Source organism: Sapajus apella, unplaced genomic scaffold (genome assembly GCF_009761245.1).
Source record: "Sapajus apella isolate SASKATOON/1434 unplaced genomic scaffold, GSC_monkey_1.0 scaffold368, whole genome shotgun sequence".
Lineage (NCBI taxonomy): Eukaryota > Metazoa > Chordata > Mammalia > Primates > Cebidae > Sapajus > Sapajus apella.
The window spans coordinates 75,552-100,378 of record NW_022437307.1 but is presented as its reverse complement, the minus strand read 5'-3'; the positions used below and the strand labels follow the sequence as shown (position 1 = coordinate 100,378).

Below are 24,827 nucleotides of genomic sequence, written 5' to 3'. Positions count from 1 at the left end.
GACCGCGCCGCGGACGTCCCCGACACGCCGCAGATGCCGAAGGAGCCGCGGACCCCGGACGCCACCGACGCCGTTACCGCATGGGACACCAACGTCGCGCCGCGGACGCCCCTGACGCGCCGATTTCGCCGCCTACGCCCCCGAAGCGCCGACAGCGCCGCCGACGCCACTGACGCTGTCAGCGCCTGGGACGCCGCCGACACGCTGACCGCGCCGCGGCTGCCCCCAACGAGCCTACCGCGCCACTGACACTCCCGACGCGCCGACTGCCCCGCTGATGCCATCCGCGCCAGGGACGCCGCCGAGGCGCCTCGGAAGCCGCCGTCGCGCCGCGGGCGCCGCGGACGTCCCCAACACGCCGGAGACGCCCCCGACGCAGAGCGCGCCATGTGCGCCGCCGTCGCGCCGCACACCCCGCGGACGCCGTCAGTCCCTGGGACGCGCCGACTGCGCCGCTGACGCCACTGACGCTAATAAGCGGCTGGGAAACCGCCGAACTGCTCACCGCGCTGTGGATGCCCCCGACCAGCCTACCGAGGCGACACTTCCGGTGCTGCCGATGCTATCCGCAGACGCCACTGAAGTACCTCAGACGCCGCCGTGGCGCCGCTGACGTCACTGACGTGCTGACCACGGCGCGGACTCCACCGATCCTCTGGACGCAGCCTACAACGACCGCGCCGCGGACGCCCCCGACGCGCGCACCGCGCCGCTAACGCCCCCAACGCGCCTACCTCGCCGCCAACCCACTGACACTGTAAGCGTCTGGGACGCCGCCAACTCACTGACCACATCGTAGCCACCGGCGACGCTCCCGACGCGCCCACCGCGCTGCTGATGCCATCCGCGCCTGGGACGCCGCCGACTCACCGCAGACGCTGCCGACGCGCTGATCTCTCCGCAGACGCCCCGGACTTGCGGACCTCGCCGAAGACACGGCTGACCACGCCGCAGCGGCCGCGGACGCCCCGTCGCTGCAGATGATGGCGCTCACCTCAGAAACGCAGGGTGGACGTACCGGTAAACCTCTACATAGAGCGCCGCCGCCGACGCCCCGTCACCACCGACGCACCGCGGACGCGCAGACCGCCTTGCAGACGCCGCCTACGCTGACCACGCCGCAGACGACCCCGATTCGCACAGCGCACCGCAGAGGCTGCCAACGCCGACCGCGCTGCGGACGCCTGCATTCGCCGAGCTCACCGGAGTCGCCCCGGACGCGCCATCCGTGCCTCCGATGTCCGGTCGCCGCAGACGAAGGAGCTCACCTCGGAAACGCGGGGTGGTACTGGTAAACCTTGACGTAGAGCGCCGCTGCCGCCAGGGACAACCGCGCCCGAAGCCGACCGCACCGCAGACACCGCGGACGCCCCGCAGATGCCGCCCGCGACGCAGGACGTCCCGGACGCCGACCGCGCAGCAGCCTGACGCCGCAGCTGTAAGAAGAATTGCAGAATAAGAGCCAGCAGCTTTAGGGCCTGGGAGGCTGAAGTGTACAATGAGATTTGAAGCCGGGAACGAAACTTCCAGCACCTAAATCATAGTCCGGGTCACAAGGAGCAGTTGCTTCAGGTGAGTTTACACGATTTCAATGGAAACTAGGCTCATAGAAGTCTGAAATTGGTTTCTGTAATTTGGTGATATTAATCCACCTGTGTTGAGTACCTGCTGTATGGAAAAAATTGAGAGTAGAGAATCAGGAGGATTTAAAATAAATACAAAATAGAATTTGTGAATGAAGATGCTTACTAACAAGTGTAAGAAACAGTACATATAGCCCTGACTTAAGCAGTCTTTTGTGAAGTCTTTTATAAAAACCTAATATTCAGAAAATAGTTATTAAGCACCTCTGTGAGTCAAACACTTTTCTGGGTGATGGGAAGGCAGAAGATTGGGCTACTGCGCTCAGTTTAATAGATGAAGGGAAACTGTACAGAAACCTAGAGTGAGTTGAATAATAGAATAAAAGTTTTAAGGGGAAATGGAGCATTAAGAAAAGACTGATCGGTTCTGCCGCCTACTCTAAGCTTCAGTCACATGGAATCAGCTACATTTCACTGAATGTACAGTTTTTTCATTGTGTGCATAGTGTGCATAATTTTTTTCTCTGACTAGCATACCTTTCTCTCCCTTCTTCACCTGGGAAATCCTAGTGTTTTGATGAAGATTCCCCGTAAAAGTTACCTCTTCTGTGAGGTCTTTACTGGCACCTGCAGGCAGTTAGCCAGTGCATCCTAGCCTATGTTGCGTAGCAGTTAATTCTGTGTTGTGTCTGTTGTGTGTTGCAGAATAGTTAACAATTTCTACGTCTGTTGTCTCTGCTAAACTTGTTACTTTTGAGGAGAGTGATTTCATCTTGTTATTTTGTGTTTTTTGAGATGGAGTCTCACTCTGTTGCCAGTCTGGAGTACGGTGGCACAGTCTCGGCTCAGTGCAACCACCGCCTCCCAGTTTCAGGTGATTCTCCTGCCTCAGCCGCCCGAGTAGCTGGGATTACAAGCGCGTGCCACCACGCCCAGCTAATTTTTGTATTTTTAGTAGAGACGGGGTTTCACCGTGTTGGTCAGGCTGGTCTCGAACACACCTGACCTCATGATCCCCCCGCCACCCAAAAGTGCTGGGATTACAGCCTGAGCCACCACCCAGCTGCATCTTGTTTTGTTTGTGTGTGTGTGTGTGTGTGTGTGTGTGTGTGTGTGTGTGAAATGGCTAACAAGTTACTTGGCAATTTAGTTAATACTGGATAAAGAAATAAAGGAAACTATTGTTTGGTTTCAGGAATTTCAGGAGCTCCTACAGTTTAACTCAGACAAAGCCCTTGAAGCAAATCAAATGTTACATCAGTAAGAGGTTAGAATAGGTAATCTGAAAATCCCTTCCACTGTTGAAAATCTTTAAAGTTTAACTCCTAATATCAAAAACCATCTTTCACGATTATTAGAAGGTCAGATGCTCTTTTAGGCATCCACAAAATATAATTCCACCCATTAATGAAAAACTTGCAGTGAAGATCACACCCCACTCCTTCCAAATCAGTGGCTAAACAATGAAGAAGACTAAATGTTCTTTTTTCAAAATACTACTTCCTGGTTTTACAGATACCTACAAATGTTAAAATTTATCAAATTATACATTTTAAATACGTGTAGTATATTGTTTCATCATTTTGCATCAATAAGACTGGTAAAAATAAAAATACTATCACCAGCTTTCTATCAGCGTAAACACGTTACTTCATTCCAATGATCAGAACATCAACATTATAGCCCTAGTGTTGTTTTGTTTTTTTCCCTTGAGACAGAGTCTTGCTGTGTCACCAGGCACCAGGCTGGAGTGCAGTGGCGCGATCTCAGCTCACCGCAACCTCTGCCTCCCAGGTTCAAGTAATTGTCTTGCCTCAGCCTCCTGAGTAGCTGGGACTACAGGTGCATGCCACCATGCCCAGCTAATTTTGTATTTCTTAGTAAAGACAGGGTTTCACCATGGTCTCAATCTCTTGACCTCCTGATCCTCCCTCCTCAGCCTCCCAAAGTGCTGGGATTACCGCCCTACCTAGCCCTAATAATTTCTAAGTTTCTCTTTTAAATTTATTTTCCCTTTTATTCAAGTTTTATTGTATTCTTCTCATTTTCTGAAGTCATCAATCATTGGAAAGGATAGATACCAAGCTTTGATGAGCACCTAAATTGTCTGCTGCTATTCAAATGACCCATTATTGCCCTATGGAAATAGCTTTCCTTTGCAACTTAAATAACAGCCTAAAAATCTGCAGATTCCTTAATGATTTCATTTTCTTCTTCCCATTAGTTAAGGAAATGCATTTCTAGGCCAGATCTATCAATGTGCTACCATTCTATAGTTCAGCATTCATTTTCTTCCCTCATTCTTTATTATGAAGCTATTTGAAATAAAACCTGAAAATAAGGGGAAGGAAGAAAGCCAGTAAGAACTACTCTCATCAGATTTAGAGTATATATTCTCCTCCACATCTGAATCATTGGGATCATCCACAATGTCATCAAATGGCGGTAAAGTTGGTATCTTCTTCTCTGATGTCTCACTTTCAATTTTGACCTTTCCCATCTTGACATGAGATTTATCTTTTATCTGTTTTTTGTCAGCAGAACGAGTGAGTATCAGTGGTGGTGCTCTAGAAAAACTTTTAAATAAAGCCTCTGAGCTACTCTTTTTCCCTTTTTTTTTGGCTGAGAGTTCTTCAGAATCTGAAATGGGTGACCTTTTACTAAGAGCCTTCTTATTTTGTCCAGTGGTGTTCGTGAGTAAGTTACTGCCTAGTTTTGGCTCTTTTGACATGGGATTAGGTTCCTTGAAGGCCATCTTAGGAACTATTTTCTCTTCTTTTAGTGGTTTATTTTCTTAGGGTTTCTTAGAGGAATCTTTGGAAGATTTGTTGTGATCCCTGGAAGGTTCTGTGAAGGCACTTTTATGTTCTCTGGAGTCTTCAGAAGGTTTTTCTTTGCGCTCCTTCATTAATTTGTGAGGCTCTGAAAAACTGGTGCTGCTGCTGCTGCTGCTGCTAGTATGCATACTCCTATTAGGGTCCCCTCCTGCCTTCAGCAACTTTCACCTAAAGTCCTCTGTGGGGTTGTTGAAAGTTAGCTTCTTACACTTTCCCCCATCCCTGTTGCAATCTCACATCACACTACCACCCCAGGGATGGCAGTAGACACCAACCCAGAAATTTAGACAGGGACCACTTACTTTTGGAACATAGGGGTTAGGCATGAAGATGGTTATGATTAAGAAGATAGCTTTGTTATTAAATAGCGATAACTGGAATCGACAGTGCTGACCATCTCTGTTTAACCTTTTCTTTCACTCTGATGCCCCTTATCTCACCCCTACCTTGGAATTTAATAAGCCTCAGGCATTTCCAATTGTAAATGAAAACCACTCCTAGCACCTCCTTTAGTATTTTCCATGTATCAGGACAGAGATGTCTTATGTAGGGAAGGGGCAGGTATGAAGTAAGGTGGATTATCTACACCTGTCACTCATTCGGGATTCTTGTTCCCATGCTGCTGCCCATTCAGTCGCACAGGAATGCTATGTGATGGCCAGCTGCTTCCTTCCTTGGTTATCATCCATTGCAGCAGCTTGTTAGGTTTGGAGGGATGACTTTTAGTAAATCTTGGGGATTTTATTTGTTTTCACTTTTGGGATTTTGTGGGGTGGGAGTGGGGAGCAGGAATTGCACTCAGACATGACATTTCCATTCATCTCTGCTAATGAAAAGGGTCCTTCCTCTTGGGGGATATCTGTGTGTCAGTTCTGTTTTTTCTTTTTTTAAGACGGGGTTTCACCATGTTGGTCAGGCTGGTCTTGAACTCCCGACCTCAGGTGATCCGCCCACCTTGGCCGCCAAAGTGCTTGAAAGTTCCAAGTGGAGGCTTGGAACAAAGGCCAGACACTTGACATCAAGACTGGCTATATTGTCAAAATGGACTCTTAAAATAGGATTGCGCTGTTATCCCCAGGGTAACTTAGTCCATTGATCAAGTTATTGGGTCAATAAGTATAGATTTACTTAGACTAGTGAGGTCTTGGTATGTGTCTTTCGGGGGCTGTGATGTGCTCCGAGGTCACCCCAACCAAAATCTATAGTACATTGACGGTAAATTAATGCCTGTGGGTTTTTAAGGCGTTGGTTTGTACTATTAAATTGAAGCTCCATAGGGTCTTCTCGTCTTATTTGTGTATATTCCCCTCTTCACGGATAGGTCGATTTCACTAATTAAAAGAGACAGTTAAACCCTCGTGTGGCCATTCATACAAGTCCCTATTTAGAGAACAAGTGATTATGCTACCTTTGCATGGTCAGGGTACCGCGGCAGTTGAACGTGTCACTGGGCTGGCAATGCCTCTAATACTAATAATGCTAGAGGTGATGTTTTCGGTAAACAGGCGGGGGTAAAGTTTGCTGAGTTCCTTTTACTTTTTTTAACCTTTCCTGGATGCATGCCTGTGTTGGGTTAACAGTTCAGTTAATGGGTGTTTTAAGCTGTAGTATGTAATGATGAGGCTGTTAATTAACAGTAGTTGTTTGGGTCTGAGATAAGCTTATGTGGGGAAAATAATTTCATGATACTTATACTAACATTATTGCTTCTGTTAAGTAATAGATTAGTCCAGTGTGTTTCAGGAGTTCAGTGGAGTGAATAGAATTAAAAGTAAGTAAGTATTGAGCTTAAACGCTTTCTTAATTGATGGCTGCTTTTAGGCCAACTATGGTAGTGAAATATTTTACTCTCTATATTAAGGTTATTTCCTAGGGTCTAAAGAGCTGTCCCTCTTTAGACTAACAATTAAATTTACTGGGGGATTAAATGATTCTGTAAGTAAATTTAAGGTTGAACTAAGATTCTGTCTTGGACAACCAGCTGTCACCAGGCTCGGCAGGTTTGTCGCCACTACCCACAGATCTTCCCACTATTTTGCCACATAGACGGGTGCACTCTTTTAGCTATCCTTGGGTAGCTCATTTGGTTTTGGGGGGTGTTGTTGAAGTTCTCTGCATAAAGTTGTTTCTAGTTAATTCATTATGTAGAAGGTAGAAGGGTTTATCTTTGCTTTTTTATGCTTATTAGGTTTTTGTCTTTCCCTTACGGCACTATATCTATTGCGCCTAGTATGTAATTTCTATTGCCTATACTTTTGTAGTAGGTAAATGATTTAGTTATTGTATTTAGATAGTATTGTTGAATGAGAATTTGGGCTAGAGTTAGCTCAAAGCTATCAATTGTGAGATCTTCCTAATCCGGATGCTTTAATTTAAGCTACACTTTGATTCATCCAAGCGCACTTTCCAGTTCGCTTACCATGTTACGACTTATCCCTTCTGTATCAGTATGTAGTGGCTTATTGTTAATGTGCTTTTATATGATGGTTGAGGAGGGTGATGGGCAGTGTGTGTGTGCTTAATGGCCTTGCTTCAATCAAGCTCTCTATTCTTGATTTACTGCTAAATCCACCTTAGGCCCTTAGATTTCATAAAGGCTATCGTGTGATTTTCTAATTTAGAAAATGTAGCCCATTTCTTCCCACTTCATTGGCTGCACCTTGACCTAACGTTTTTATGATGATACTTCTGCTTACTTCACGATCTTTAAGGAGTTTGCCGAAGATGGCGGTATACAGGCTGAGAGCGAGAGGTGGTAAGCTTTATCGGGGTGTATAGATTACAGAACAGGCTCCTCATGGATGTAAAGCACCGCCAGGTCCTTTGAGTTTCAAGCTATTGCTTGTAGTGTTCTGGCGAATAATTTTGTTAGTTAAGCTATTGAGGTTTAGGGCTAAGCATAGTGGGGTATCTAATCCCAGTTTGTACCTTAGCTATAGTGTATTCAGGATACTAAAGCCACTTTCGTAGAACATTTTACTATAACTGGGGTTTTCTACGACTTAGTTACAGGTTAGCTTTATTGGGAATAAAATCTTAAACACTCTTTACGCCGGGCTCTATTAACTTGAGTCAGTCGTATGGCCACGGTGGCTGGCACGAAATTGACCAACTCTGATGGTAAGTGTAGCTTAGTTAAATTTTCGTTCATTGCTAAAAGTTTGTCACTACTGTTTCCCGTGGGGGCGTGGCTAAGCAGAGTGTTTTGAGCTGCATGTGTGCGTGCTTGGTGCTCGCTCCTCATGTTCTGGTGTTCTAGAGGGCATTTTCACAGGGCTGCGGATGTTTGCATGTGTAATCTCACTGAGAGCTAATAGCCTAGGACCAAACCTATGTGTTTATGGGGTAATAATTACCCGTCTAGACATTTTCAGTGTCTTGCTTTAAATATTAAGCTACATTAACTAAGTTAGAATTTAAATAAGTATATAGTGATAAGCCAGGTGGGCTTAAAATTTAATTTACTACTATATTAGTATAGGCATGTTTTCTGAAGGGTGGCATCTGACGTGTGTGAGGAGTAATCATGGGCAGTACTATTTATTGAAGTGTGTGTGGGTAGTTGCGGGGCGTATATGTTTTTCAGTTTGTAGGACTTGTAAAATAAATAATGTCAATAGTGGGATATCTCTTTATGACATCTGCCTCAGAAAATACAAATTGGATTTGAGGTTGGGTAAGTGGAAATAGGTAAATATACGTGTGGATGTAGGAGCGGTGGTCTATAGATTTAATTGGGTAAAACACTAGTTATTTATCATGTCCTGTAACCATTGACTGAATAACACCTTAGTGGTCGGGATGGGGGCCAAGACATTCAATATAGGTGCGATGATAGCATAAGGTCTGGCAAAGCACATTCAGGTCCCACAGGACCGAGGGCAGGACTCCTACCGGAACCTATGGCAATGCTGATGATTTCCCTCCCCGCCCCTCCACTTTCCCCACCCAGGCATTCTATGCATCCTGTGACGCGGTTAAGAGGGTGATAGCACCATACCATCGTGATGTCTTATTTAAGAAGAACACATGCACAATCTTAATGGAATGGCCCTGAGGTAGGAACCAAATGCCAGATATAGTTTCAGGATAACCAAGCCCTGTCTGTATGGGCCCGGAGGGAGAAGAGCGGCAAATGTGGGCGGGTTGCTGGTTTCATGGAGGATGGTAGATTAAGAGACCAAATATAATGATAGATATCCATGGTTAGAAGGACTGTCGAAGTAGAATGTGCTATGCCCGATTAATAACCTAATGTATGGGTGTACAATTAATGATATTATATACTGGACAATATCCATGCGCTGGGGCACTTGTTATGTGCTGTTTGGATTCGAATGTGTTATAGTCCAATGTGGGATTACAGTTCTTGCTTATAAGCATGTTTGTTAACATCTTATGCATGTCTTGGTGTAATGTACTATGTATAGTTAAGCATTTGTAGCACTATGTATTCATGGGGACGAGCAATAATGTACTAATTACATAAAAGGTGGAAATATTGTGTATGCTTGCAAAGTACTATATTGCTAAGCCATCAGTAGTATAAATTAGTTAGCCAGTTATAGTTTAAGATTAGATTTTCAGGGAATAGTTTAAGATTAGAATTTCAGCTTTGGGTGTTGATGGTAGAATTAGATATTCTTTCCCTGATGTCCTGGGGAGTGGGTGTATCTCCTTTTCTGGTTTGCAAGACCAGGGTATTAAATTATACTACAAGGACATTTATCACTTAAGTAGTTTGTTTTCAATTAAGGCTGAGAAGGGGATTAGGGTAATAATAATAAGGAAATATATAATGGATGCGGTTTGGCCAGTGGTTACGAAGGGGTATTCGACTGGTTGGCCTCCAATGCATGTGAGTTTAAGTAGATCGGCCACTAGGGTTCAGAATAGGATTTGGGCGATTGGTCGGAATGCTATGCTTTATTGTTTGGATAGGTGTATAATGGGGATAATTATAAGAATTAGAATAGAGAGTACAAGAGCTAGGACGCCTCCCAGTTTGTTGGGAATAGATCGTAAGATTGCGTATGCAAATAGAAAGTATCATTCTGGCTTGATGTGGGGTAGGGTATTGAGGGGATTGGCTAATGTATAGTTGTCTGGGTCAGTTAAAAGGTCAGGTGTAAATAAGGTTAGGCTTATTAGGGATAGGAGAAGAAAAATTAGTCCGAGGATATCTTTAGTTGTATAGTAGGGGTGAAATATAATTTTATTGGGGTTGGATGTCATTCCTGATGGATTACTTGATCCTGTTTCATGCAGAAACAAGAGATGGATAGTTGCTAGGGCTGTGATGATAAAGGGTAAGATAAAGTGGAAAGTAAAGAATCGTGTAAGGGTGGCTTTGTCTGCTGAGAAGCCGCCTCAGATCCATTGTACAAGGTCGGATCCAATGTAGGGGATGGCTGATAGAAGGTTTGTAATTACTGTAGCCCCTCAAAATGATATTTGGTCTCATGGGAGAACATAACCTATAAATGCTGTGGCTATGGTTGTAAGTAGTAGGATTGTAGCGGTATTTAAAGTCTTCAGAAAAAGAAAAGATCCGTAGTATAGACCTCGGCCGATATGAAGGAAGAGGCATACGAAGAATATGGAGGCGTAATTGGCATGTAACTAGCGGATTATTCAGCCGTAGTTAACATCTCGGGTGATGTGGGCAACTGAGGAGAAGGCGGTTAAGGTATCTGGTGTGTAGTGTATGGCCAAGAATAAGCCTGTAGTAATTTGAATAATTAGGCAGGCGCCTAGAAGTGAGCCAAAATTTCATCAGGAGGAAATGTTAGATGGTGTGGGGAGGTCAATAAATGAGTTTTTAATAATTTTGGTTAGTGGATGTGTTTTGCGGGGGGAAGTCATTAGGATTCTTATAGTTGAAATACAACGATAGTTTTTCATATCATTAGTCATGGTTATAACCCATGTGGGAATAATGACATATGCTTTACTTTCATTAAGTATTATTTTAGTAATGGGGTTTGTAGGGTTTTCTTCTAAGCCCACACCTGTTTATGGGGGGTTAGTGCTAATTTTTAGTGGTCCTGTAGGTTGTGTAATTACATTATATTTTGGTGGATCTTATATGGGGCTTATAGTTTTTTAAATTTATTTAGGTGGTATAATGGTTGTTTTTGGTTATACTGCGGCAATAGTGATTGATGAGCATCCTGAAACATGAGTATCAAGTACTGATATTTTAGGAATATTTATGTTGGGTTTAGTGATGGAAACAATGATACTATTATTATTAGGTGGTGATCCCAATAAAACGGTAGAAGTTACTGTTAATTATAAGACTGTGGAGAGTTGAATAATTTATGAGGGTGAGGGGCCAGGGTTGAGTCGTGAAGATCCTGCAGGTGCTGCTGCTTTATGTAATTATGGTGTTTGAATTGTTTTAGTTACTTGTTGGGCGTTGTTCATGGGTATGCATATTGCAATTGAGTTAACTCAGGGCTGGGGTTAGATGGTTAAGAGTAGTGCCAGAGTGAGTGGAATAAAGATGGATAAGAAATAGAGCTTGATTAGGCCTTTTTGAATTGATGTGGCTGTAGAGATTGAGATTTGGGTCTGTATTGTTATTTTTCGTATAGATTTTTCTAGTCAAAATAGTTCTAGTAAGGTAGAGGTGAAGTTTTGGCTTGTGGTTAAGCTTGAATGGGGTTTTAAGCGATGAGTAGTGATTAAGTAAAAGCCTAGTATTAGAGAAGTAGTAAGTTTTTACTGGGGTGCTTAATTTTATATTGTTAGTTATGAAACTAAGTTATATTGCTAGAAGGAGCCCTAAAATGGTTACACCTAAAGCTGTAAGTTTGAGGTAATGGGGTATAGTGACTTGAGGGTGCGAGGCAGGAGGGACACAATTAGACATAAGAAACCCAGCAAAAATGCTACGCGCTGCTAGGCGATTAATTGGGTTTATTAGCAGGGGATTATTTTCGTTAATTGAGATTAAAGTTGTAAAGCGAGGGTGTCCCGTTAAAGTATAGAAAATAATACGGATACTGTATATCGCTGTAAGGGAGGTGGCTACAAGAGTAGTTGTAAGGGCTCAGGCGTTGGTATACGACATGTTGGTGGTTTCGATGATTAGATCTTTTGAGTAGAAACCTGTAAGGAAGGGTGTGCTCCTATAAGTGCAAAGCTGCCAATAATGAAGGAGGAGGCGGTGAAGGGTAAGGTTTTAAATAGGCCTCCTATTTTTCGAATATCTTGCTCATTGTTGAGGCTGTGAATAATAGATCCTGCAGATAGAAATAGTATAGCTTTGAAAAAGGGGTGGGCACAGATATGAAGAAAGGCTAGGTGTGGTTGATTAATGCCAACTGTTACTATCATGAGGCCTAGTTGGCTTGAGGTTGAAAAGACTACGATCTTTTTTATATCATTTTATGTCAGAGCACAGATTGCTGTAAATAGGGTAGTAATAGCCCCTAGCGATAAGGTGAGTGTTTGAATAAGCAAATTATTTTCAATTAGGGGATGAAAGCGGATAATTAGAAAAATGCCTGCAACGACTATTGTGCTGGAGTGAAGTAATGCTGAAACTGGGGTGCGTCCTTCCATGGCAGAGGGTAGTCATGGGTGAAGACCAAATTGGGCTGATTTTCCTGTTGCTTCTAGGAGGAGGTTTATTAGGGGAAAGGAGTTTGGGGTGGAGTTAAGAATAAATAATTGTTGAAAATCTCATGAATGAGAGTATAAAAAGAGTCATGCTATTGCTAGGATAAAGCCGATATCTCCAACGCAGTTGTATAGAATTGCTTGCAGGGCTGCTGTGTTGGCGTCTGTTTGGCCATATCATCAGCTAATTAGCAGAAAGGATATAATGCCTATTCCTTCTCATCTGATAAAAAGTTGAAACAGATTATTAGCGGTAATTAAAATTAGTATTGTGATAAGAAAAATGAGTAAGTACTTGAGGAATTGGTTAATGTTTGGGTCTGAGCTTATGTACCATATTGAGAACTCTATGATTGACCAGGTAACAAATAGTGCTACAGGGGTAAATATTATGGAGAAGAAGCCTAGTTTAAAGTTTAGTGATAGCTTAATAGTTTGGATTGTTATTCAATGTCAGTTTGAAATTATTGATTCTTGGCCTGTAAAAATAAATACTGTCATGGATAGGATGCTAATGGTAAAGGCATAAATAATGGCTAGTTTTACATAATGTGGGTATAAGAGGTTTTTGTTGGGATTAATAAAGTAATTATGATGGGTGCTAGTAGGGGGATTAATATTATTAGAGTGATGGAAGAGTGCATTTTTACTTTTATTTGGAGTTGCACCAATGTTTTTGGCTCCTAAGACCAATGGATAACTACTTCCTTTAAAAGTTGAGAAAGCCAAGCGTTAGGCTTGGGGGCATGAGTTAGCAGTTCTTGCATACTTTCTTGGTAGTTAAGAAGTTATAATCTTCTATTATTAGATTCACAATCTAAGTTTTGATTAAACCATAGCTACAGGGTGCTGATCCTATAATCACCTTGGGGTCTAAGGTGAGGAGGAGGATTGGTGCCATATGTATTAGTATTAGTGTATTTTCTCATGTAAATAGGGGTTTTACATTGCTAGTACTGTATGCTAATGGCCGTCGCTGTGTTGAAGTAAATATGTGTAGTGAGTATAGAGCTGTAATTAGTATGTTGAATCCCATAAATATAATAGTAAAGTTGGATCAGGAGAAGGAGGCTAAGATTGTAAGTAGTTCCCCCACTAAGTTAATAGTTGGGGGTAAGGCGAGTTTGGCAAAGTTTGCTAGAAGTCATCAGCTAGGAGTGGGAATAGTGTTTGGTGGCCTTGGGTGAATATTATAGCTTGGCTGTGAATTCGTTCATAGTTTTGAGTTTGCCAGGCAAAATAATACAGATGAAGTAAATCCATGGGCAATTATTAGGATTATTGCGCCAGTAAAGTTTCAGGGGGTCTGAATGAGAATAGCTAAGATAACAAGTGCTACATGGCCAACGGAAGAGTAGGCCATGAGTGATTTTAGGTCCGCTTGTCGTAAGCAGACAGAACTTGTTATAACTGTACCTCATAGAGATAGAATAAGGAAGGGGTAGCTTATTTTTTCTGTTAAGGGGTTAAGAATAGGGGTGACTCGTATCATGCCGTAGCCACCTCATTTTAGCAGGACTACTGCAAGTACTATTGAGCCAGCGATTGGGGCTTTGACATGGGCCTTGGGTACTCATAGATGAATTCCATACAGGGGTATTTTGACTATAAAGGCTATTATGCACCCTAACCATATAACATTATTAGTTCAGGAGAGTAATAATTCTTTGGTATTAACTATTATTGCCCGTATATTTAAGGATCCTAAGCTGTTTAAGTGATAGAGGAGTGTAATAAGTAATGGAAGAGATCCTGCTAGTGTGTAGAATAAGAAGTATGAGCCAGCGTTGAGGTGCTCTGGTTATACCCCCAGCGGGTAATAATAACTAAGGTAGGGATTAGGGTAGTTTAAAATAGGATATAAAATAGGATTAGTTCTGTAGCTGTAAATGTTATGATTAGGGAGATTTGTAAAAAAATTAATATTGAGATATATAGTTTTTTTCATGGGAGGGAATTGTAGAGGTGGTGTTGTGTTGCTAAGATTATTAGTGGTAATAGGTTGTTAGGGTTAGGAGAGGTGATGTTAATGGGTCTGAGAAGAAGGTTAGTGATAAATTACATGAACTATTTGGTAGATATAGGAGTATAAGGGTAAAAGCACTACTTAATAGGCTGCAGGTTATTATATTAATTCATATTATATGACTCTTTGAAAGTCATATTATTGCAAATATCGTAATAGTCTGTAAGATAATTTTTAACTTTGAAGTAAATTTAAATTTTGCACATAATCTAGACCATACAGATTAAAAATTAAGATTAATAAGGCTAAACCTACTGCAGCTTTGCATGTGGCGAATACTAGTAGAGTAATATGTATTATATATATTAATATTAAGTGCATATTTAAGGTTGTGATAATATTATGCCTTCCAAACATAGTAGAGATGATACTAGGTGAGGTCAGTAGATTAATAATCCCAGTAAAGATATGTAATATGCTAGTGTGGTATTAATGTAGATAAAAGGCACTTTGGTGTATATGATTTATAATCTAATGAGCCAAAATCATTTGTTTTGATTAAACTATACGCCAACTCGATTCAATCCAATCCCTTTTGGGTCCATTTGTAGGCTAACCCTAGTGCAAGAATAGTAAGTAGAATGAGAATTATGTTGATTGTTAGTATTAAGTTATTTGTTTGGGTTGCTCATGGCAGTGGTAGCAGTAGGGCAATCTCCAGGTCAAAAAGAAGAAATGTGATAGCGACTAGGAAAAATTTTATAGAAAAGGGCAGATGGGCAGAGGCTGTAGGGTCAAATCCATACTCATAGGGATTATATTTTTCTGCATATGAATTTAATTGTGGAATTCAAAAGGTAATGGTAATTAATAGTAAGGCTAGTAGAATATTAGTTATTAGGGTTAGTGCTAGGTTAATTATTCTCTCTCGAGCTTATCAAGGCCTATTGGTTGGAAGTCAGTGGTACTATTTATACTAAGAGAATAGGATCCTCATCAGTAGATAGAAATATAGAGGAATAGTCATACTACTTCTACGAAATGTCAGTATCATGCAGCGGCTTCAAAGCCGAAATGGTGGTTGGATGTGAAGTGATATAGTTGCTGGCGAATATGGCATGTGGCAAGGAAAGTGGTTCCAATGATAACATGAAGGCCATGGAAGCCTGTAGCTATAAAGAATGTGGAGCCATAAATTCCATCAGAAATGGTAAAGGAAGTTTCAGATACTCTGGTATTTGTAGATAGGTAAAGTAAATTCCTAGTGCGATAGTTATAGATAGTGCTTGAGCTGATTCTTCTCGATCAGCTTCTGTTAGGCTGTGATGTGCTCAAGTAATTGTGACTCCTGATGCGAGTAGGACAGCTGTATTCAGAAGTGGCAATTCCATTGGATTAAGAGGGAAGATACCTGTAGGAGGTCAGTGCCCTCCTGTTTGTGGGGTTGGAGCTAAACTAGAGTGGTAAAATGCTCAGAAGAAACCAGCAAAAAAGAAGACTTCTGAAATGATAAATAAGATTATTCCATATCGGAGACCTTTTTGAACGGGTATGGTGTGGTGGCCTTGATATGTGCTTTCTCGTGCTACATCACGTCATCATTGAAATATTGTTATTGCACTAGCTAATATTCCTGCGGCAAGGAGGAGGATATAGTAGAAATGGAATCATATAGTTAGGCCGGAGGTTAATAGAAAAGCTGATAGGGCTCCTGTTAGTGGTCAGGGACTTGGGTTGACTATGTGATAAGTGTGTGTTTGGTGTGTCACTATGAATTATATAGATAGGCTCACTAGAAGTGTGAAAACATAGGCTTGGATTAGAGCTACACCTAATTCTAGGGCAATTAATAAAATAATAACGATGATAGTAATTACGGAAGAGGAGAGATAGAGTTAGTGTAGTATCTCCGAGCAGGTGTATTAATAGGTGGCCTGCTGTGATGTTGGCTGTTGAATAAAGAGGCTAATTGTTTCAACAATAATTAATATAGGAATAAGTGGAATAGGTGTTCTTTGGGGTAAGAAATGGGCAAGGGATGCATTTGTTTTAAAATCGAAGTCCTGTGAGCACAGTAGCTTCTCACAGAGGGATTGCTATACCCAGATCTATTGATAATTGAGTAGTAGGTGTAAATGCATAGGGTGTAAGCCCGAGAAGGGTATTTAGGGTGATGAAAATGATTCGAGCTAGAAGTATAAGGGATCAGGTTTGTCCTTTAATGGTGTGAGCTATTATTATTTGTTTTAGTGTAAGTTGAATTAGTCATTGTTGAAGAGAGGAAAGTCAGTTATTGGTTAGGTTGTTGGAGGGTATAATTAGTGTAGTGGGGAACAAAATAATACTACTACTAGGGGGATTCCTAAGATTATAGGGATACTGAAGGAGGTAAATAGATTTTGGTTCATTTTAGTTCTCAAGTTGTTTTATGTTTTTGTGTTTTAGTTAATTTTGATGGTGGGGTAATATGGAAAGTAAAATTCAGTATTTTTAGTTGAGTAATATAAAAGAGGGTTACAACTATTGATAGAATCACCATTGGTCATGGTGAAATATCTAGTTGGGGCATTCACTGTAGAGAGAGGGGTTCTCTCAGTCTTTAACTTGAAAGGTTAATGCTAGGTAGCTTTACAGTGATACGATGTATAAGTATGAGGCTCATACTTCGAAATTTGGGAAATAAATAAATTCTAGGACAATAGGTATGAAGCTGTGATTTGATCTGCAAATTTCTGAGCATTGCCCATAAAATAGTCCTGGTCGTATGGAAGCTAGTATAGCTTGGTTTAAGCGTCCTGGGATTGCATCTGTTTTAAGGCCTAGTAATGGAATGGCTCATGAGTATAAAACGTCTTGTGATGAAATTAGCATACGAATATCTGCTTCTGTTGGTAGAGTTGTTCGATTATCTACTTCAAGAAGTCAGAATTCGCCAGGTTCAACGAAGTAGGTTTGTATCATATAAGAGTCAAAGGCTAAACCCTCATAGTCTGAATATTCATAGCTTCAGTATCATTGGTGGCCACTTGCTTTAAGGGTTAAGTAGGGTTTATTAAATTCATCTGTTATATATAAAATACATAGGGATGGAAGAGCAATTATAATAAGAATGATCGCAGGCAGGATGGTTCAGATTATTTTGATTTCTTGAGCATTTATAGTGCAAGTGTGAGTTAATTTTGTGGTAAATATTAGGGAAATAATGTACAGGACTAGTGAGCTAATTAGGAAAATAATTATAAGGGCGTGATCATGAAAGGCGATGAGTTCTTCTATAATGGGGGACGTAGCGTTTTGTAGACCTAACAGATTTTTGGTCTATAATTTAACTATGACAAAGTTATGTAATTATTTTACTAATATCTTATTGAAAAAGTCACAGGGTCTATGGGATTGGCTTGAAACCAATTTTGGGGGATTCAAATCCTTCCTTTTTAGTTTAGAGTTTTTATGTAAGCAGACTCTTCAAATGTGTGATAAGGAGCGGGGCAGCCGTAGAACCATTCTAGGTTGGTAGATATTTGTTCAGTGGTTGAAACTTTTTGTTTTGAGGAGAAGGCTTCTCAGATTATAAAAATTATTAGAATAACTGCTGTTAGTGAAATAAATGAGCCTACAGATGAGACAGTATTTCATGTAGTATATGCATTGGGGTAATCTGAATATCGTTGAGGCATTCCAGATAGGCCAAGAAAGTGCTGTGGAAAGAAAGTTATATTTACACCTACAAATATAATGGTAAAATGAATTTTAGCATAAGTTTGGTCAAGTGTATAACCTGAGAATAGTGGGAATCAGTGAATAAAGCCCTCTATAATGGCAAATACTGCTCCTATTGATAAAACGTAATGGAATTGGGCTACTACATAGCATGTGTTGTGTAGGACAATGTCTAATGATGAGTTGGGTGATACAATTCCTGTTAACCCACCTACGGTGAAAAGAGAAATAAAACCCAGAGCTCACAGTATTGCAGGAGATCTTTTAACGTTACCGCCATGTAGTGTAGCTAGTCAGCTAAAGAGTTTTACTCCAGTGGGGATGGCAATGATTATGGTAGCCAATGTGACGTATGCGCGTGTGTCTACATCTATCCCTACTGTGAATATATGGTGGGCTCATACGATGAAGCCTAGGAAGCCAATTGATATCATAGCCCAGACTATTCCCATATATCTGAATGGTTCTTTTTTGTTAGAATAGTATGTTACAATATGCGAAATTATTCCGAAGCCCGGTAAAATAAGAATATATACTTCAGGGTGCCCAAAAAATGAAAATAGATGTTGATACAGAATAGGGTCACCGCCACCGGCAGGGTCAAAGAAAGTGTTATTAAGGTTGCGATCGGTTAATAATATAGTAATCCCGGCAGCTAAGACTGGGAGGGAGAGAAGTAGAAGGACCGCTGTAATAAGGACAGCTCAGACGAAGATAGGTGTTTGATACTGGGTTATGGCTGGTGGTTTTATATCAATAATTGTTGAAATAAAGTTAATTGCCCCTAGAATAGAGGAAACGCCTGCTAGATGAAGTGAAAAAATAGTTAAGTCTACAGAGACTCCTGGGTGTGATATATTCCCTGCTAGGGGTGGGTAAACTGTTCAGCCAGTTCCGGCACTGGCTCCTAGAGTTGAGGATGCGAGTAGAAGAAGTGATGGGGGTGGAAGTCAGAAGCTTATATTATTTATTCGAGGGAATGCTATGTAGGGAGCACCAATTATTAGAGGGATAAGTCAATTTCCAAAACCTCCAATTATAATTGGTATTACTATAAAGAAGATTATAATGAATGCGAGAGAGGTAACAATAACGTTGTAAAAGTGGTCATCTTCTATCAGGCTCTCTGGTTGACCTAGCTCTGCTCGAATTAGGAGGCTTAGGGCTGTTCCTACTGCCCCAGCTCATGCACCAAATAATATAGTGTTCTGATATCTTTATGGTTAGTTGAAAATAGTCAGCAGTTTATGAACATAGGTAGAAAAAGGTAAAATGGCTGAGTAAGCGTTCGACTGTAAATCTAAAGACAGAGGAATAGCCCTGTTTTTGCCAGCTCTGAGGTGAATTTCCATATTGAATTGCAAATTCAAAGAAGCAGCTTCAATGCTGCCGAGACTTCCCCCGCCTTTTTTTCCTTTACGGCGGGAGAAGTAGACTGAACCTGGTTGACTAGGTTATTTAGCTGTTAACTAAATTTTTGTGGGTTAAAGTCCCATCAATCTAGGGAGGGCTTAGCTTAATTAAAGTAATTGATTTGCGTTCAGTTGATGCAAAATAAAGTTTGCAGTCCTAAGAGTGGTGCAGAAATTAAGTAAAATCTACTTACTAAGGGCTTTGAAGGCTCTTGGTCTTATTAACCTAAATTTCTAGATTATTAGTATTAGTGGTGTTACAGGTAGTAAAAAGGTAGAAGAAATCATAAGTGGGGGTAGAAGTGGTGCTGGCTTTATATATTTCAGTTGTCAGCAGATTTTTGTGTTATTGGACGTGGGGAACATTGTTATTGAAATGGAGTATGTTAGGTGTATGTAAAAGTATAAGTTTATTAGTGTTAATATAGCTATAGTAAGAGGAAAGATGAGATTATCATTTTTTGTAAGTTTTTGTATAATAGCTCATTTAGGAGAAAAGCCTGTTAGTGGGGGCAGGCCTCCTAAAGATATTATTATTATTGGAATTATGGGCATTATTCATGTGAATTTATTTCAGGTGTGGGATAGTGATAGCGTTGTTACATTTGAGCTTAAATAGAAAATTGTGAATATAGAGGTTGTTAAGAAGATATAGATGAGTAAGCTTAGAATGCTAATGTTTGGGTCGTAGAATAGTACTGCTATCATTCACCCTATATGGGCGATTGAGGAGTAAGCTAGGATTTTGCCTAGTTGTGTTTGGTTAAGTCCCCCCTCAGCTGCCGATTATAATTGATAGAATTGAGATTGCTAACAGAATATTTAAGTTGATTGATGAGAAAATTTGAAGAATAATTGATATAGGGGCTAGTTTTTGTCGTGTAAGAATGAGCATGGCGGGGATTGGGGGATGCCTTGGGTTACTTCTGGGAGTCAGAAGTGAAGGGGGGCTATTCCTAGTTTTATTACTAGGGCGATTAGTATTATTGTCGATAGAATTTGATTAAGGGGTGTGTTAATTGTTCATTGTCCGGAAGATAGGTTGTTGAGAAAGATGGCTATTAGGAGGATTATAGATGCGGTTGCTTGTATTAGGAAATACTTAGTGGATGCTTCTGTTGAGCTTGTGTTTTTAGCTAGTATTGGTACGATGGCTAATAATTTGATTCTAAGCCTATTCAGATTAGAAATCAGTGTGAGCTTAAAATTGTAATTATGATTCCTATTAGGATAGTAAGGGAGATAATGAGGTGGGCTAGGGGGTTGATATTAGTACTGGAAGGATTAAACCAACATTTTCGGGGTATGGGCCAGATAGCTTATTTAGCTGACCTTATTACTTAGAATATGGTGTAATAGGTAGCACGGAAAGTTTTGAGTTCTCAGGTATGGGTTCAATTCCTATAATTCTAGAAATAAGAGGATTTAAACCTCTATAACTTACTCTATCAAAGTAATTCTTTTGTCAGATATATTTCTTATGTTTGGGGTGGAATACCAGATATTAGGATAGGTATTGAAATATATGCATAGTGCTAGTGTAAGTGGTAAAAATTTTTTTCATAGGAGATGTATTAATTGATCATAGCGAAATCGGAGGTATGCAGTTCGGATTCATAAAAATAGAGTGGTTAATAGAAGGGGTTTGATTATAAAATTTATTGTGTAGAGTTTTGATATAGTTATGTTGTAAGGTGCTGCTATAAAGATGGTAGTGGTTAGGGCATTTATTATGATAATATTTATATACTCTGCTATGAAGAATAGAGCAAATGAGCCTGCAGTGTACTCAATATTAAAACCTGAAACTAGTTCTGATTTGCCTTCTGTTAAGTCAAAGGGGGCTCGGTTAGTTTCTGCTAATGCGGAAATAAATCATATCATGGCCAGGGGGGTCATGCTGGTAGTAGGAGTCAGGAGTATTCTTGTGTTATAATTAGTGAGTGTAAATTAAATGAGCCACTTATTAGTAGGGTTGGTAGTAGAACAATGGCTAGGGTGACTTCATATGAGATTGTTTGAGCTATGGCTCGTAGTGCACTGATTAATGTGTAGTTTGAGTTGGATGCTCATCCGGACCATAGGATTGAGTAAACAGCTAGACTTGATGTTGCTAGTACAAATAGGAGGCCTAGATTGAAATTAATTAGGGGTTATGGTATAGGGAGGGGAGCTCATAGAAGGAGGGCAATGGAGAGGGCTATGGTTGGGGCAGTTACATATAGAGTTGTGGTGGATGTGGTAGGCAGTAAGGGTTCTTTTGTAAAAAGTTTTATTGCATCAGCGATTGGTTGGAGTGTTCCGTAGGGACCTACAACATTAGGGCCTTTGCGGAATTGCATATAGCCTAAGACTTTTTGTTCTATGAGTGTTAAGAATGCTATAGCAATTAGGGCAAGAATAACTAGTAGGAGTAAGTTAATTATAAACACGCTGTTAAGAAGAGGTATTGAAACTCTGATCATAAAGTTTTAAGTTTTATGCAATTACTGGGCTCTGCCATCTTAACGAGCCCTGTTCTTGGGTAAGAATAGTAGTCTATAAGATTGAGATAGTAGTCATCTGGTTTGTGAGGGCACTTTGTGAAGTGGGCCCTATGAGACAGATTGCCTGGAGCCCCAGGTCGGTGGGTCCGTGCATTGTGCTCCCTCACATGTCATGGCAGTCCTCGGAGTGCAGCTGGTAGTGACCCTGCTCACCACCACCCTCATGCACAGGGTAGCACTGCACTTCTGCTTCTGCAACGGCAGTCTGTTCCAATACAAGCACCCATCTGAGGAGGAGCTTCGGGCCCTGGCGGGGAAGCTGAGGCCCAGAGGCAGGAAGGAGCAATGGGCCGATGGCCTTAGTGAGGAGAAGCCACTGTCTGTGCCCCGAGATGCCCGTTCAGCTGGAGACCTGCCCCCTCATGACCGTGGACGCCCTAGTCCTGCGCTTCTTCCCGGAGTACCAGTGGTTCGTGGACTTTGCCGTGTACTCAGGTAGTGTGTACCTCTTCATGGAGGCCTACCACTACGTGCTGGGCCCAGCCAACAAGACCAGCATCGCTGTATTCTGTGCCTGCTCACAGTGGCCTCCATCAAGGCGTTCCTGATGGTGACAGGGCTGTACTTCAGCTCTGAGGAGGGGGGTGAGCGCTCTGTCTGCCTCGCCTTTGCCTTCCTCTTCCTGCTGCTGGCCATGCTGGTGCAGGTGGTATGGGAGGAGACCCAGAAGCTGGGCCTGAAGCCTGGCCTGGCCAGCATGACCCAGAACTTGGAGCCACTTCTGAAGAAGCAAGGCTGGGACTGGGCACTCCCTGTGACTAAGCTGGCTATCCACGTGGGGCTGGCGGTGGTTGGCTCTGTGCTGGGTGCCTTCCTCACCTTCCCAGGCCTCCCGCTGGTCCAGACCCACCGGGACGCGCTATGTCAGAGGACCGGCCCATGCTGCAGTTCCTCCTGCACACCAGCTTCCTGTCTCCCCTGTTCATCCTGTGGCTCTGGACAAAGCCCATTGCACGGGACTTCCTGCACCAGCCACCCTTTGGGGAGATGCCCTTCTCCCTGCTGTCCGACTCTGCCTTTGACTCTGGGTGCTTCTGGTTGCTGGTGGTGCTATGCCTGCTGCGGCTGGCAGTGACCTGGCCCCACCTGCAGGCCTACCTGTGCCTGGCCAAGGCCCACGTGGAGCAGCTGCGAAGGGAGGCTGGCCACATCGAAGCCCATGAAATCCAGTGGAGGGTGGTCCGGGTCTACTGCTGCGTGACTGTGGTGAGCTTGCAGTACCTGACGCTGCACATCCTTACCCTCAACTGCACGCTCCTGCTCAATACATTGGGAGGCTATTCCTAGGGCCTGGGCCCAGCCCCTCTACTAATCCCCCTACCCATCCTCAGCCAGCGCTGCCCCCATCGGCCCAGAGGAGAACGAGGTCCAGCAGTCTGCAGCGCGGATCGCTGTGGCCCTGGGTGGCCTGCTCACACCCCTCTTCCTCCGCGGTGTCCTGGCCTACCTCATCTGGTGGACAGCTGCCTGCCAGCTGCTGTCCAGCCTCTTCGGCCTCTACTTCCAGCAGCACTTGGCGGGCTCCTAGCTGCCTGCAGACCCTCCTGGGGCCCTGAGGTCTGGTCCTGGGCCAGCAGGACATGAGCCTGCCTGCTCTGTGTGTGCCCTGGTGTCCCCAACTGCAAGGTGAGGCCGGACTCCTCGCCATCCCCTTCACTGCAGTGCCTGAGCCACAGCTCCCCTTGGACGCCCAGTTTATGCCTCAAAACGGCCTGTCCTGGACCCAGCTGCGGGAGGGTCCCGAAGCCATTGTCTCCAAAGTGTGTGTGCCAGGTTTGAGCGGTGGGGGTGCTGCTGGCTGCTCTTCTGAACAAATAAATGGAGCATGCTGATTTTAAAAAAAAATTTTCTTATCTCAACCCTACCTTGGAATTTAATAAGCCTCAGGCATTTCCTATTGTAGACTAAAACCACTCCTCGCACCTCCTGTAGTATTTTCCATGTATCAGGACAGAGATGTCTTATGAAGGGAAGGGGCAGGTATGAAGTAAGGTAGATTATCTACACCTGTCACTCATTCGGGATTCTTGCTCCCATGCTGCTGCCCATTCAGTAGCACAGGAATGCTATGTGATGGCCAGCTGCTGCTTTCCTTGGTTATCATCCACTGCAGCTGCTAGTTAGGTTTGGAGGGATGACTTTTAGTAAATCTTGGGGATTTTATTGATTTGTTTTCACTTTTGGGATTTTGTGGGGTGGGAGTGGGGAGCAGGAATTGCACTCAGACATGACATTTCAATTCATCTCTGCTAATGAAAAGGGTCCTTCCTCTTGGGGGATATCTGTGTGTTAGTTCTGTCAGCTGCAAGTTCTTGTATAATGAAGTCAATGCCATCAGGCCAAGAAAATAAAATAATTGCTTAACTTAAAAAAAAAATGGCTTCTGAAGTTTTGGCAAAACATCTGATGCGTGGCCTTCTGGCCAGGTGTCTGCGAATTCATGTGGTTGAAGCGTTCCTGGTATCCCTGGGGGTTGCAGCTCTCTATAAGTTTGGTGTGGCTGAACCAAGAAAGAAGGCATACGCAGATTTCTACAAAAATTACAGTCCCGAGAAAGATTTTGAGGAGATGAAGAAGGTTGGTATCTTTCGTGGTATAACGTGATCTTGGAATAGAAAGAATTTCTTCAGGTTGAATTACCTAGAAGTTTGTCACTGACTCGGGTACCTGAACTATGACAGATGAATATGTGGGCTAAGAAATAGTTTCTCTTGATAAATAAACAATTAACAAATTTTTTTAAAAATCTCCTATTTCCCTTTGAAATGAGCTCAGCCTCTCACTTAAAACAACAGTACTTTTCCTCAGAGACAGTTGGTGTTATGATTCATCATCTTATACCCTCAGTAATTTTAATATCAATTTATTATTTCCAGATTTTCTGTTTAACTGCAGACTTTCTGTGCATTGATAGTTACAGAAGTTCTAGCTGTTTCCCTTATTGGGTCATCATCTGTCTTAGAAAACTGGGATTTGAAATGAAACTGAGTTTGGTGATTTTGGTATTGAGATTCCCCTGATCATGTAGTCTGATAAAAATGTTTAATATGTGTAATGGACTCATTCAGTAAATATGTAGTGAGTGCCTGTGATGTGCCAGACACCATACTGGGTGCTTGAGATTCAGCACCAGG

General features: G+C 42.4%; 1 protein-coding gene, 2 long non-coding RNA genes and 1 pseudogene across 3 annotated transcripts; 3 read left to right on the top strand and 1 right to left on the bottom strand.

Annotated features, from left to right (window-relative positions):
- Positions 1-3,385: 3,385 nt before the first annotated feature.
- Positions 3,386-24,428, top strand: LOC116545775. The gene is made up of 2 exons (XR_004266441.1): positions 3,386-3,425; positions 24,313-24,428. It is a non-coding gene; the product is annotated as an uncharacterized LOC116545775 (long non-coding RNA).
- Positions 4,827-24,065, bottom strand: LOC116545774. Its single transcript, XR_004266440.1, has 2 exons — positions 23,559-24,065; positions 4,827-4,866 (listed from the first exon to the last, which is right to left on the bottom strand). It is a non-coding gene; the product is annotated as an uncharacterized LOC116545774 (long non-coding RNA).
- LOC116545770 lies at positions 21,806-23,341 on the top strand (annotated as a pseudogene).
- Positions 24,070-24,428, top strand: LOC116545773 (cytochrome c oxidase subunit 6C-like). Its single transcript, XM_032272243.1, has one exon. The coding sequence runs from the start codon at positions 24,070-24,072 to the stop codon at positions 24,295-24,297; it is 228 nt and encodes a 75-aa protein (XP_032128134.1). The 3' UTR covers positions 24,298-24,428.
- Positions 24,429-24,827: the final 399 nt, after the last annotated feature.

Excerpts from the sequence above, each read along its gene's own strand:
- LOC116545773 (XM_032272243.1), top strand. The coding sequence starts at position 24,070 with ATGGCTTCTGAAGTTTTGGCAAAACATCTGATGCGTGGCCTTCTGGCC.